At 47.4% G+C, this 12,067-nt stretch overlaps 1 protein-coding gene across 1 annotated transcript; it reads left to right on the top strand.

Annotated features, from left to right (window-relative positions):
- The first annotated feature begins 366 nt into the window (after nt 1-366).
- Nucleotides 367-12,046, top strand: trappc14 (trafficking protein particle complex subunit 14). The gene is made up of 11 exons (XM_030338113.1): nt 367-1,054; nt 2,174-2,269; nt 2,572-2,701; nt 3,083-3,169; nt 5,909-6,029; nt 6,517-6,664; nt 7,676-7,737; nt 7,884-8,056; nt 10,510-10,661; nt 11,382-11,596; nt 11,783-12,046. The coding sequence occupies exons 1-11, from the start codon at nt 614-616 to the stop codon at nt 11,952-11,954; spliced, it is 1,797 nt and encodes a 598-aa protein (XP_030193973.1). The 5' UTR covers nt 367-613; the 3' UTR covers nt 11,955-12,046.
- Nucleotides 12,047-12,067: the final 21 nt, after the last annotated feature.

The following is a 12,067-nucleotide window of genomic DNA, read 5'->3' as shown; positions in this document are numbered from 1 at the left end:
TCAAAATATTAAATACGTGTAATTAAAATAGGCATCGGCCATTTAATGAGAAAGATGGACCAATTGACCTTGGTATTATTAGTTGCAATTTAACATGCTGCTATCCTGATCACTTTGATAACACATCTGACATGTCTTTATTTGTGGCTATTATGTTAATCCTTCCCCGATTTATTCACTGAGGGTTGAGCGGGTTTTAAACCAAATGACTATCAGTGATAAGTAGCCTACACGATACATTAGAGGACAATGGCATCATAACAGCCCCATTCATCAGCATCAGCATCAAAGTGAACATCGAACTTTGTTTAGAAGTTCTGTCTATTTTGAATTGCCGCTCGACTGCCCTGTGCTCGATTAGCCATCCTGACGACTGCCCTCTTGTCAAAGAGAAGCAGCGAAAACAGTCGGGACTCAACCAAATATTGGAAGTTTTGTCAATTCATTCTACATATTTATAATCGGCGATGGCTGTAGTTTAAGAAGTTTTTATGTTATTTTTGACGGATGGCTCCCAGAGCGAAAAGCGACCGGCGTGCATGTTTTTACTTTTGAAGTTAGTTGTACCATCAAAGGCGGCTAGGCAGGAAAGCTACCCCCAGGCACCTGCGCTATGGTCGTGATGATAGAATCACAATGCGAGTACTTCATGTATTTCCCCGCCGTCCCGATCTCGGACCTATCCGACGCGGCCAAATTCAGGAGCGTCCCCCAGCGGAGGCACCTCTATCTCGGCGAGACGGTTCAGTTTCTGCTGGTGCTGAGGTTCAGGGATGGAGGAGCGACATCCACCAAGGCTGGCTGGAGAGAACTGGTTCGGTCTCTCTCGGCGGTGGCCAGTGTGTCACTTGGCGAGTCGCAGCAACCTAGACCCGAATCAAGTCAGTTTCAGCAAGACTTTCAGAGTAGTTGCAGCGAGGATGGGGAAGATGAAGAGTGCGAGATGGAAGAGGCGACCCCGTGTCGGGTGGAAGAGAGGACCAACGTTTTTAGACACTGCAAGCCTCTTCTCAATCACAACGTCGGACGGCAGAACCGGACAGAAGAGTTTCAGGTATTGCCCACATTGTGTAGATATTGTTATTATTTTATAGGTCCGATATTATAACTGAATTGGTACAAGGCGTTTGATGTAACTTCAGAATGTAAAAAAGGTATGAGTTCATGTGTGCTATTGAGATCACAGCTACAAATGGTCACGTGTAACAGGAAGTAGCACGCATAGTATATTGATACACTTCATCTGAAAGGTCACATTACACACACACACATACACACACACACACACACACACACACACACACACACACACACACACACACACACACACACACACACACACACACACACACACACACACCATACTCACTTCCTTCCTGCATGAGATTAAAAAATGACATGACATCCAAAATTGAAATGTTTCGGCAATAGACTAATGACATTGGTGGTGTGTTTTGTGTGACCACATCAGCCTTAACATTGAATTTGCGCAGCTTTGTCTACGTGCTCCTTGTTTGTCGGTTGCTGCTATCAAGCGGATACTGTGATCTTTGTTCCACAACAATGTATTGCACCCGAGAGATTGTGAAAGGAAAGCAGAGGCATGCTTGAACCTGTCCGTCAGATGTCTGCAGGCGGCGCCTGTGGCTGTTGGTTTGTGTGTGTGGGATTGGAAGACACAGCCAACTGACAATTCATCCAACTTCTATATCTTTTATCTATGTCTGGAGGTCGCATAAGTAGGCAGCTGGGACTTTCTCCCATGGGAAATCAGGGGGGGCGAGGGTTAAAACTAGTTTCAGGTTTTTGCTAGCGTTGTGTTTTTTTCAGTTGGAAGGGTCTATCTGAAGCTTCAATAATAACTGCTCGGCTCCACACACTACATGGATGGTTTTGGCTCTATCTGCTTGTGTGCATTCGATACGACAGAATTCTCACATCTGTGCAAAATAACTTGCTTCTTCATAAATCAACCAATGGGAGATCAGGCTAGTTCCTGTATCCAGGCGGAGGTCTATTTGCTCAGACAGCCACAGCCCACAGGTATCCCTCTACTGTAGCACACTGGCCAACAGGACGAGATGTTTGCACTCCGGCACATTGGACTCGTGTGTACAGGATTTCTTTCCTTGAGTGCTCAATGTCTCCTTCTTCTCTCTTCACTTCGACCTAGTCACCCCTAGAGGCACCGGTGGTGGTGGACGATGAGGTTGTGTTCCCGCTGACGGTGTCCCTTGACAAGCTGCCGGTCAATACATTCAAAGCCAAGGTGTGTGTGTGTGTGTGTGTGTGTGTGTGTGTGTGTGTGTGTGTGTGTCTGTGTGTGTGTGTGTGTGTGTGTGTGTGTGTGTGTGTGTGTGTGTGTGTGTGTGTGTGTGTGTGTACGCACGTGGCAGGGGTGTGTGTGCTTGAGTTTTGCATACATGGTAGGTGTCAGGTGTGTATGTTTAGTACCAACCTTGTGCATATAAAAGTACATAGCATTGGTGCTATGTACAAACACACCCTCTGTAGATACAGGCACTTGTTTTTTATTGGTGTGTGTGTGTGTGTGTGTGTGGTGACGATCAGATCGTGGTGACGGTGTGGAAGGAGGAGCAGGAGAAGGTGGAGGTCAGGGAGCATGGGTACCTGAGGGTTCTGCAGCTCATGAGCCCCCTGCAGATCTTCGGACAGGACCTCGGCTCCTTCAAGGCCCAGGGTGGGGTCCCATATACACAAACTCACTCTCTCTCTCTCTCTCTCTCTCTCTCTCTCTCTCTCTCTCTCTGTCTCTCTGTCTCTCTCTCTCTCTCTCTCTCTCTCTCTCTCTCATATTCAATCGCTGGCTCACTCACTCATGCTTTCTCAATTGCAGATTAAACAGTGTTGATGAGAAATCATGCATATAACAACCACGTAGGTGGTGTACTGTTTATCCTGTCTCTGTTGATAATGTCTGAAGGAAATTGGCCCCTTTAATCTCGGATTCAATATCTTTGTGTGGTTTATTTGCGACATGATTAAGTCTTTGATGAATTTTCTATTTAACAAGGTGTGTGTGTGTGTCTGTATGTGTGTGCGCGTGTGCGTGTGTGTGCAGTCAGCACCACACTGAGCGTTCTTCCTCCGCCCGCAGTCCAATGCCAGCAGATGACTGTGTCGGGTAAACACCTGACAGTGCTCAAAGGTAAGAGGAAGACACATTTAACACAACAAACACACACAAGCCCTCCCCCTGTAGGAAGTTCAGTCTATGGTGTCTCTCTCTGTCTCTGTCTCTGTCTCACCTTTCACCAATGAAAGTACACACAGTATCCAATAATGACCAACAAAACCATGTTTTTTAGAAACCTTTCCAATTCATTACGAAGAATAACACACGAATTGCATTTACGTAAATAAAGTTGATGTGTTTTGTCGGCACAGTTTTTGGCAGCAACGAGTGTGTTCGATCCATCCCCATCATGAGGCAAGGGTACATGTCACTCCATATCCAGTTAAAATCAATCAATCAACTGTCTAAACATAAATATACACTGTTGTCATTCGCAACCATGCTGGACTTGGTTGGATGTTAGAATAGTTTAGATGGAATTGTTTGGCTAGTTACATTCATTTCCTATTTAATCAAGCAAAGTGCAAGCACTGGCTCCCCCCCCCCCCCCCCCCCCCCCCCCCCCACCCACACAGTTCTAGTTGGGCGGTAATGTAATTATTGAGTTTGATTTAATTGCAGTCATGCGGACGGCATTTAATACATTTTACAAATGAAAAACGTCTGTCTCTTCCCTCACTCACACACACACGCACGCGTGCGCACACACACACACACCATTATCATCGGCTGTCAAATTAATTGAGCGGCTTTTGGTATCCATGACAACAGCTGTGGGCACAATCATGTGATGGAATGTGATCAAAGGGGCGCACTGCACCGCACGGTTGTCACATGCGACCAACAACCTTGTTTGAATGTGTCCTTTTTCTGATTCTGTGATCGTATCGACACAACCTTTTTTCTTTATTAAGTCCAGTCCCCGCCCCAGAGAACAAAGCGCGGGTTATACCACAGCTCCGTGCTGCTTGGAATGGAGAAGTATGTTTGCTGCTATGCATCCTGCTGGTCATCATTGTCTTTATGGCTCTGGTTTCAATGGTGCTTCCCAATGTGGTGCAAGAGAGGCACATAATGAAAGTCACACAGAGAGTTTCAGTTCTCAGCACGCGCCCAATGTTACCCAGTGGAAATCATCAGGACAAAAAAAGTAGAATTATGTTGTTGACGGGCAATGTTTTTTGGTTCTCCAATAGTTTCATATTTTCAACTGACTGTATCCATATTTAATAAGGGCTTTATTTGTGTACATGGTTTGTGTGAGGCTGAGCTGCCTGCACACAGTGTGTCATGGTGCATGTTTCACCCCTCGCACCCCCTTGGTGTGTCAGCTGGGCAGAGTGGGCGAGCGTTTTGCTGCTGGGCATCCCATAATCGTCAGTCTGCTCTGAACCTGCTCATCGCCAAACGGCTGGCCCAAAAGGGTGCTTCAGGATGTGTTGTTACACAGCTTTGTTGAAGCCTCGATTCTCATTTGTCGATTATGACATTATTATGGTCTGTTATAACCGAGTGTTGCTCTGGATACGATTCCCCAACCGTAGAATAGTACGGACAAATTTTGAAGCGGAAGCAGTAAAAAAAAATTTTTGGTGGTTGTTTCATTTGGTGTCGAATGATATAATTCTTAAGTAAGTAGCTGTGTTTTAGGTGGGATAATGTACATCAGGCCGATAATGTGAATTAAGCCCCTACAGGTTATCGAAGGACTTGGTCACGTCATACCTTACTAAATGCATTATATCATTTTTGTTAATATCTATTATTTTTGTGGGATTTGTTCTTTAGGGACAGGACAGTCAAAACCTGTAGGGCAGTGGTGTTGAAGAGAGAGGCAATGACATGTTGGAATAGTGGAAAACACGGCGGAATCTAACCTGGGTTGATACAGGACGTACTGCCCTAGGTGTTGAGCAAACCAGCGGGTTGATTGGACCGCCCCACTGGGGACGTGTAATCATGTTCCATCCAGGGTCTCAATTAGCCTCGCTAATTCCAGACATCCTCTCAATCTACATTGAGATGGGGTCTGGGAACCACACATTAATTTTCTCGTATTTTGGGCGTGGTTTACGATTGCCTGGAGCCGTTTACTGGGCGCTACGAATCATATCTAATCTATCATATGAGTCTCTACGTAGCTCATAGCCATCAAAGCCTATTGGTAGCAGGACAAAGACATCCTTCTTGGTAATGAAAGAGTTTAACGGCAAAAGTTACTATTTTTCAAAATAAACTTGCGTTCTAAACTACTTAAAACACTATCTAAGGCTGCATCGAAAGGTGACGCGTCTGCTGCCATTTTGGATCTGTAAACTACAAGCTTCGGTGTGTCGCATAGACGTCGACATCGTCTCGCCGTCCCTCCCTGTTCTATGATTGGTTCCCTATCTCAGGCGAAAATCGGATCCATGGAATCCAGGCTGCCTAGCAGCGCGAAATGAAATTGCGCGCAAGGCAGCCTGGGTATACCCAGGGTCTCAGTGGGTCTGTAATGTGAATCCTTTAGTATTATTTCCTACTGATGAACAACATGAAGTGTGCACATCCAAAGCACTGTTTATTTATCATTGTTTATTTGATATGTAAAGCAGAACATCGACAGCCGCGGTGGAAATCTTGTCCCCTAGGAAACCACAGCATTCATTCGGATCGACAATAGCGCCCACGTATATAAATATATATCTATATAAACACTAACAATGGTCGCCTGTCGCATTCTGCCGTCCCATTGTTTCCTGCCTTTGTCTACAAGCATGCCTCTTGTTTTTTATTCACTCGCTCACTCATACTTTCCGCCCGCCTCCGCAGTGCTGAACAGCAGCTCCCTGGAGGATCTGTGCATTCGGGACATGAAGATCCTCCCCAACTACAACTCTTCCTACCTGCCCATGATGCCGGACGGCTCGGTCCTGGTCATGGACAACGTCTGGTTAGACTCATGATTCCCTTGTTCAGGATTGATGTTTAGACAGCGTTTAGTTTGGCCCTCTTTTAGTCTGCAAATCAGATTTATCCACATTGTCTGCGTGTTGGGTAAAAAAAAAAAAATCAAATCAAATCAAATTTTTTGTCATTTTGTTGATTGAACAACAAAACGAGAAGGCGTTTCTCACGGATAAGCAAGGATGAATCCATGTTACCTCAAATCAGATGACCCCATCCTTAAAGCTGCTTCAGATGTCCTTTCACGAGTCGAGGCAGGAAATTGAATTCATCTCGGTTTCCCCTGTGATTAATCTTCGGAAGTCATTTCTAATCTCCTTCCGTCTTGCGTTTATTTTTTTTTCCCTCGACCGAATGAGATTAAAAACGTACCAGATTGTTCTTGACATCTTAATGCGCCGAGTCAAAGTCTGTTGATACTAACGGACTCCCCCCGGCCTCCCCACGGTGTCCCCCCCCCCCCCCCCGGGCAGCCACCGCTCAGCCGAGGTCACCACGGCCTCCTTCAGACGGGTGGCCAGCGAGTCTTCGCGCCTACCCAGCATGCTCTCTGCCTTGGAGGAGCAGAACTTCCTGTTCCAGTTGCAACTGCGAGATCGGCCTGAAGAAGACTCGGATGAGGTGAGGAAGAGGCGGGGGAGGGGAGAGAGGGAGAGAGAGAGAGAGACAGAGACAGAGAATGAATTATGCTGACATGGCTTATGAAAGAAAAGCATATTTCCTTTTTTGTTTTTTATAAAAACCCGTCCGTTTGTTCAGACGTTTGAAGCATTCTAGTGACCCATCGCAACACTCGTCATCCAAGGAGCGGAATATGTTGAATCTCTCATTCCCGACATCACCAATAGAAATGACAAGAAGAAAAGCAACAATCGAGATATCCGGACCTATTGTAGGTCACCGCTTACGCTCAGAGACTTGGGCTTTGTCGACGTCTGGAAACACATTCAGCACAACCGCACAGAGCCGGCCCTTTGAAAAGCCAAACAAACCGAATGCAAAGCTCCTTCCCTGTACTGCATGATCCCTTTGAACCAGGATGCTGTGAGGAAGGCAACATGGGATTTGTTGACCAAAGCGTCAAGACTGTTAACTCTGACTTGAAAAACAGATCTTTGAATAAGGATGGAAGTCTGGATAAACTAGATCTATGGCTGGTGAGGAAGTCAACACGGACACAAACACTGAGAGATAAATGATTGTTGCTGTGGGTAAATTTGGCAGCAGATCGAACATGATTGACAATCTGTTTGAAGGATAAAAAAACAAAAGCATAATTGACAATCTGCCGAGAACAAAGGCCGGTTAATGCCAGCCTTGTACTGTGATTCTAGGAACTCCGTTTTCAGATGCTTAATGAATACCTTGATAAAACGGAATAACATCATTACAAGAAAAATACAGATTTATTTTGTCAATCACTTCAAAAGCCCCCTATATTCCCACCAGGTGTGATGTCACTAGATGGTCAAATAGGGGACCTTTTAAAAAAAGACAAAAGATAAAGCTGAATTTGATCATCTTCCCTAACCGGGTCCCTACCGCTGAACGAATAGGACTGAATGTGCCTTTACGCTCGTCACTTCTTGGCCTAACGATTTCCGTGTCACTGGATGGTGTGTTCTGCTTCAGGGTCTGGAGCTGCCACTCATCGCTGTGGTTCAGTGGTCCGTGTCCAGGCTGCCCTTCCTCAGGTAACACTCGGAGAAAGGCCCTCTCTGCCATCACGCTCTAAATGGTTTCATCTCAGCCTTGGCCCCGCTTTTATAATCTTGCCTCCGTCGTGCCTTTTCCAACCTGGTTTCTTATCATCGTCACCCCCCCCCCCCCCCCCCCCCAGATACATCAGCACCCACTACACCCTACCGAGCGTGCGCCTGAACCGCCCCCAGCTGGTGATGACCGCTTCCTGCCTTGGCGGCGTGCGACCCCGGGAGTGCTTCCAGGTCAAGTACACGCTGCTGAACAACCTCAGGGACTTCCTGTCCGTCCGTCTGGTGTGGACGCCGCCTGGTAAGTTGTCAGGAAGAGGTTTTCCTTCTTTTTTTAAATTTATTTGATTGGGCGGCATGTGTCTTAAGGAGGTAAAGGGGGTTTGCTGGTAACCAGAAGGTTGCTACTTGCTAGTTCGATCCCCGGCTCCTCGTAGAGTGTCGAGGTGTCCCTGAGCAAGGCGCCTAACCCCTAACTCCTCCCGACGAGCTGGATGTCGCCCTTGCATGGTTGACAACGCCTTCGCAACCATTCATGTGTGCATGAAAGGGTAAATTTGAGGCAATATTGTAAAGCGCTTTTGAGTGGCCACTGGTTAGAAAAGCGCTGTGTAAGTGCAGTCCATTTATTGTCCGTCTGCGAGCATACAGAAACACGTCCTCAAGCTTGATTCAGCCTGGGGGTTCACAGGGTTTAAAACAACGCGGGCGGGACCTTCTAGTGCCGAGCTTGCGTTTGATTCAATGTTAACTCGGGTTGTGCTGCTGACTCCCCAGGTTGTCAGTGTCGGCTAATGTTGGAGTGTGTTGAAGCTACGGTTGAATTATACGGTACTTCTGCTGGGAATGGCCGTTGTGGGTGCGCTGTAGGTCTCTACGCTGGTATTTATGGTTTAATATACAACGCTGGTGTTTATGGTCACGATTCCCTGCTTCTGAGTTTGCCATAAGGAGTGCAGAGTTGTAACTTTAGTGAGATCCGGTGACCTCGTGAAGGGGATGCTGTCGCACAAACGGGCATCTGCGCGAACTACATCGTAAATTATCCGGAAAGTGAGCGGAGAATAAAGTAAAAGAACAGAGTTGCATTTAAGAGTGTCTGTGTGCATAATTCAACCGTTAGTTGAGGGGTTTGGAAAAACCATCATCCTTATTTAGAAACATCACAGCGTTCCACTTTGTGTCACAGAAGGAGAGCGAGGAGGCCTTGTCTTCATTCGGTGCAATTTGCATACAGAGTATCCTTCTATTTGGCCGTCTGGAGAAGATGCAGCTCGCCACATAATACTGTCTGTAATTACACACGTCTTCCCTGGCTATATTTGACTCTCAATTCAATCGTCTCTAATTAAGATCAATTTGCATGCGGCTGCAGCGACACAGTGAGTTATTAAAAACACACACGTTTCTCAGACGCCACTTTGTTCTACCCCTGGTTTAGTTTAGTGTGTACTTCAGCTCAGTGATGGTTTGACTATTGTGACTAGAATTCACATTTTTTCTGTTTCTGAAAGTCTGGCAGGAAGTCTCTTAGGAATGTCCTTGTGTAAAAATAATATTAGGTTTCTTAAAATATATGAATCTATTTTGAATTTGGCTCAAGGTTTTAGCTTGCTCATGAATGATTATGGAGATGGGTGCCATTATTTTTGCAGAGCTGCAATTTACTTAAAAACGCGAAACCAAACAGTAACAGTTCAGTATAGATTTGTAAAGAATAATCCTCTGCAAAACTGTGAACTGAAAGGAAAGAAAGTGGGTAGATTCAACAAGTTGCTGTCATCTCCTCAAGGCCAAGCTGTGGGATATACGTATGATTCATACTCGGTAATGTGAAATTGTAGAATTATTATAATAATTGTAGGATTTCCATTGAATCATCAAAAATACACGATGCCAGAACAGGTTCCTGCTGCCAAAATCATGACCTGCCTCACAAGGATTCCTGGCGATGTCTTAAGTATCTGACTGGGCAATGTTCCTGAGAGTTGCTGGAAAATTCCTCCACATATATTGGAAAGATAGGGAGGTAGTCTACTACACACAAACACATATCAACCCTGTGTGGTTTAATTTAGACACTTGGTTGCTTTTCAACAGGGGAAATATGAGGCAAAGCTTTAAAAAAAAGAAAAGTGTGTGTATTACATTTTTTTTATTAGTTTTCTTTATTATAATTATTTTGTGCCTTTTGCCAATGTGTACGTGCGTGGTACGACGTGTGACTCATCCCTCCAGAAGAAAGTAAACTTTGCGGCCAGCCGGGTGGATAATGATTCAGCAAAAGGCTAACAAGGTTAAATCTCCCAGCAGGATGTGGATCAAAATATACTTTTCTTCAGCTTTCCCTCTGTTTACTTTGATAGCAAGAATACTTTGTATTCCTCGCAGTTCGGTGCTTTAGCATCGCACTTTATGCATGAAGTAAATCCATACGCAAGCACAGCATATCCACAGCATGTTCTTCATCAAGCTTCTGTCGATGAAATGTCCTCCTGGAAGCATCTCCCTTCCTCTATGACCCCCGCTGTTTCTGTTGATCATCCTCAAACTCGCCTGTAAAGACTTACAAATGACACACACACACACACACACACGCGCACACGCACACGCACACGCACACACACACGGCGGTGGTAACTATTAGGACATGAGAGTGAAGTATGTTGACTGTAATGTTTCTCTTCCATGTTTCTTCATATCATCTTCGTACATCTGACCCACCTCCGGCCCCTCTCTCTGCCCCCTCTCCAGGCAGCGGCGGGGGTGGCTGTACGGGGGACGTCCCGGGTGGGCTGGGGGCGGTGGTCTGTCGGACGCCCCACACCGACCTCGGCCCCTGCCGCAAGGGCAGCATCGTGTCCTTCAGTGTGGGCTTCCAGATACTCCAGGGGGGCCTGTTTGAGGTACCGCCATTTTTTTTCTCTCTCTCTCTCTCTCTCTCTCTCTCTCTCTCTCTCTCTCTGAGGCAGTAGTGTCACGTGTGCAGCTTATCGTAGCCATGGTTACTCTTCGGCCTGAGCGTTCGTATATGGGTGACCCAAAGTCCAGGGTGGGGGGAGAGGAGCACGATGCCATCCCCGTAGCAGAGGGATGCAGGAGACGTATAGGCACCAAAATGTAGTTTGTTGTTGTTGTAAGGTTGGCTTAGCTCAGGATGTAGAGCGGGTTGACTCGTTACCGGAAGGGCGCTAGTTCGATCCCCGGCACGAGGTGTCCCTGAGCGAGACCCCTAACCCGACCTGCTCCCGACTAGTTTGCCGTCGCCTTGCATGGTTAACTCTGCCGTGAATGTGTGTCACACCTTTTCATCCAAGTCTTTCGATACCCTACATGCGTATTGTATTGTTTTGCAAGACTTGATGTTACAGTAAAGCTTGGGTCTGGATTACAATTCAAATCTAAAGAGGGGAAGGGGTGGGGGAATTCCTGGAAGGAGGGATCCCTCAGTCTGCATTCCTTCTCCAGGGTTCTCCCTTAGGGATAATATAGGGTGTTATTCCTGGTTCTTCCGGGGCCAGGCTCAGGGCTGAGGGGTCCTACAGTGTGGCTCCGTGAGGCCCCCCCCCTTGAGTCTGAAACCCAAACCCCTAAAATGGGTCCCGTGTCCTTCTCCGTCCGCCCAGCTGAGCCAGAACATGAAGCTGAAGCTCCAGTTCTCGGCGCTGGACGCCGTGTGCAGCCCCAGCAAGGAGGGCCGTGGGCCGGGGGGCCCGGCGGCTCTGGGGGCCCCGGGGGCCCGGGGCGGCTCCCCCTCCAGCCCCCGTCACGTGCGAGAGCTGCTGGAGCGCAGGTCCCAGAGCTTCTCCCACGAGCAGCCCCCCAGGACCCCGTTCACCAGGCACGCACACACACACACTCACTCACACTCTCACACTCACACCCACACTCACACTCACACACACACACACACATCCACACTCACACTCACACTCACACTCACACACACACACACACACACACACACACACACACACACACACACACACACACACACACACCAACTTGTCTCCTCCGCCCCCCACAGGGCTGCCAGTGTGATGGGGTGCGGCGCCGTCACCCCCCCGGTGGGCTCCCCCTCGGGACGGCCCTCCCCCCTCTACCTGCCCCCCGTCCGCCCCCCCGTGCTGCCCGGCCTGGACAAGATCGCCAAGCGGGAGTGCAAGGTGCTGGTGGTGCTGGCACCACAGCCTCTCTAGCGCTCTCTCTTCCTGTCCCTCTCTTTCTAACTCTCTCTCTTTCTGTGTCTCTCTTTCTGTGTCTCTCTTTCTGTCTCTTCCTTTCTGACACTCTTTTTGTCTCTCTCTTTTTG

Source organism: Gadus morhua, chromosome 17 (genome assembly GCF_902167405.1).
Source record: "Gadus morhua chromosome 17, gadMor3.0, whole genome shotgun sequence".
Classification (NCBI taxonomy): Eukaryota; Metazoa; Chordata; class Actinopteri; order Gadiformes; family Gadidae; genus Gadus; species Gadus morhua.
The sequence above is the reverse complement of the archived record's forward strand: the minus strand, read 5'-3'. Positions and strand labels throughout refer to the sequence as shown.

Excerpts from the sequence above, each read along its gene's own strand:
- trappc14 (XM_030338113.1), top strand. The coding sequence starts at position 614 with ATGGTCGTGATGATAGAATCACAATGCGAGTACTTCATGTATTTCCCC. Across the intron at positions 2,270-2,571 it reads TCAATACATTCAAAGCCAAG|ATCGTGGTGACGGTGTGGAA; the intron begins GTGTGTGTGTGT and ends GGTGACGATCAG. Across the intron at positions 10,662-11,381 it reads TCCAGGGGGGCCTGTTTGAG|CTGAGCCAGAACATGAAGCT; the intron begins GTACCGCCATTT and ends CCGTCCGCCCAG.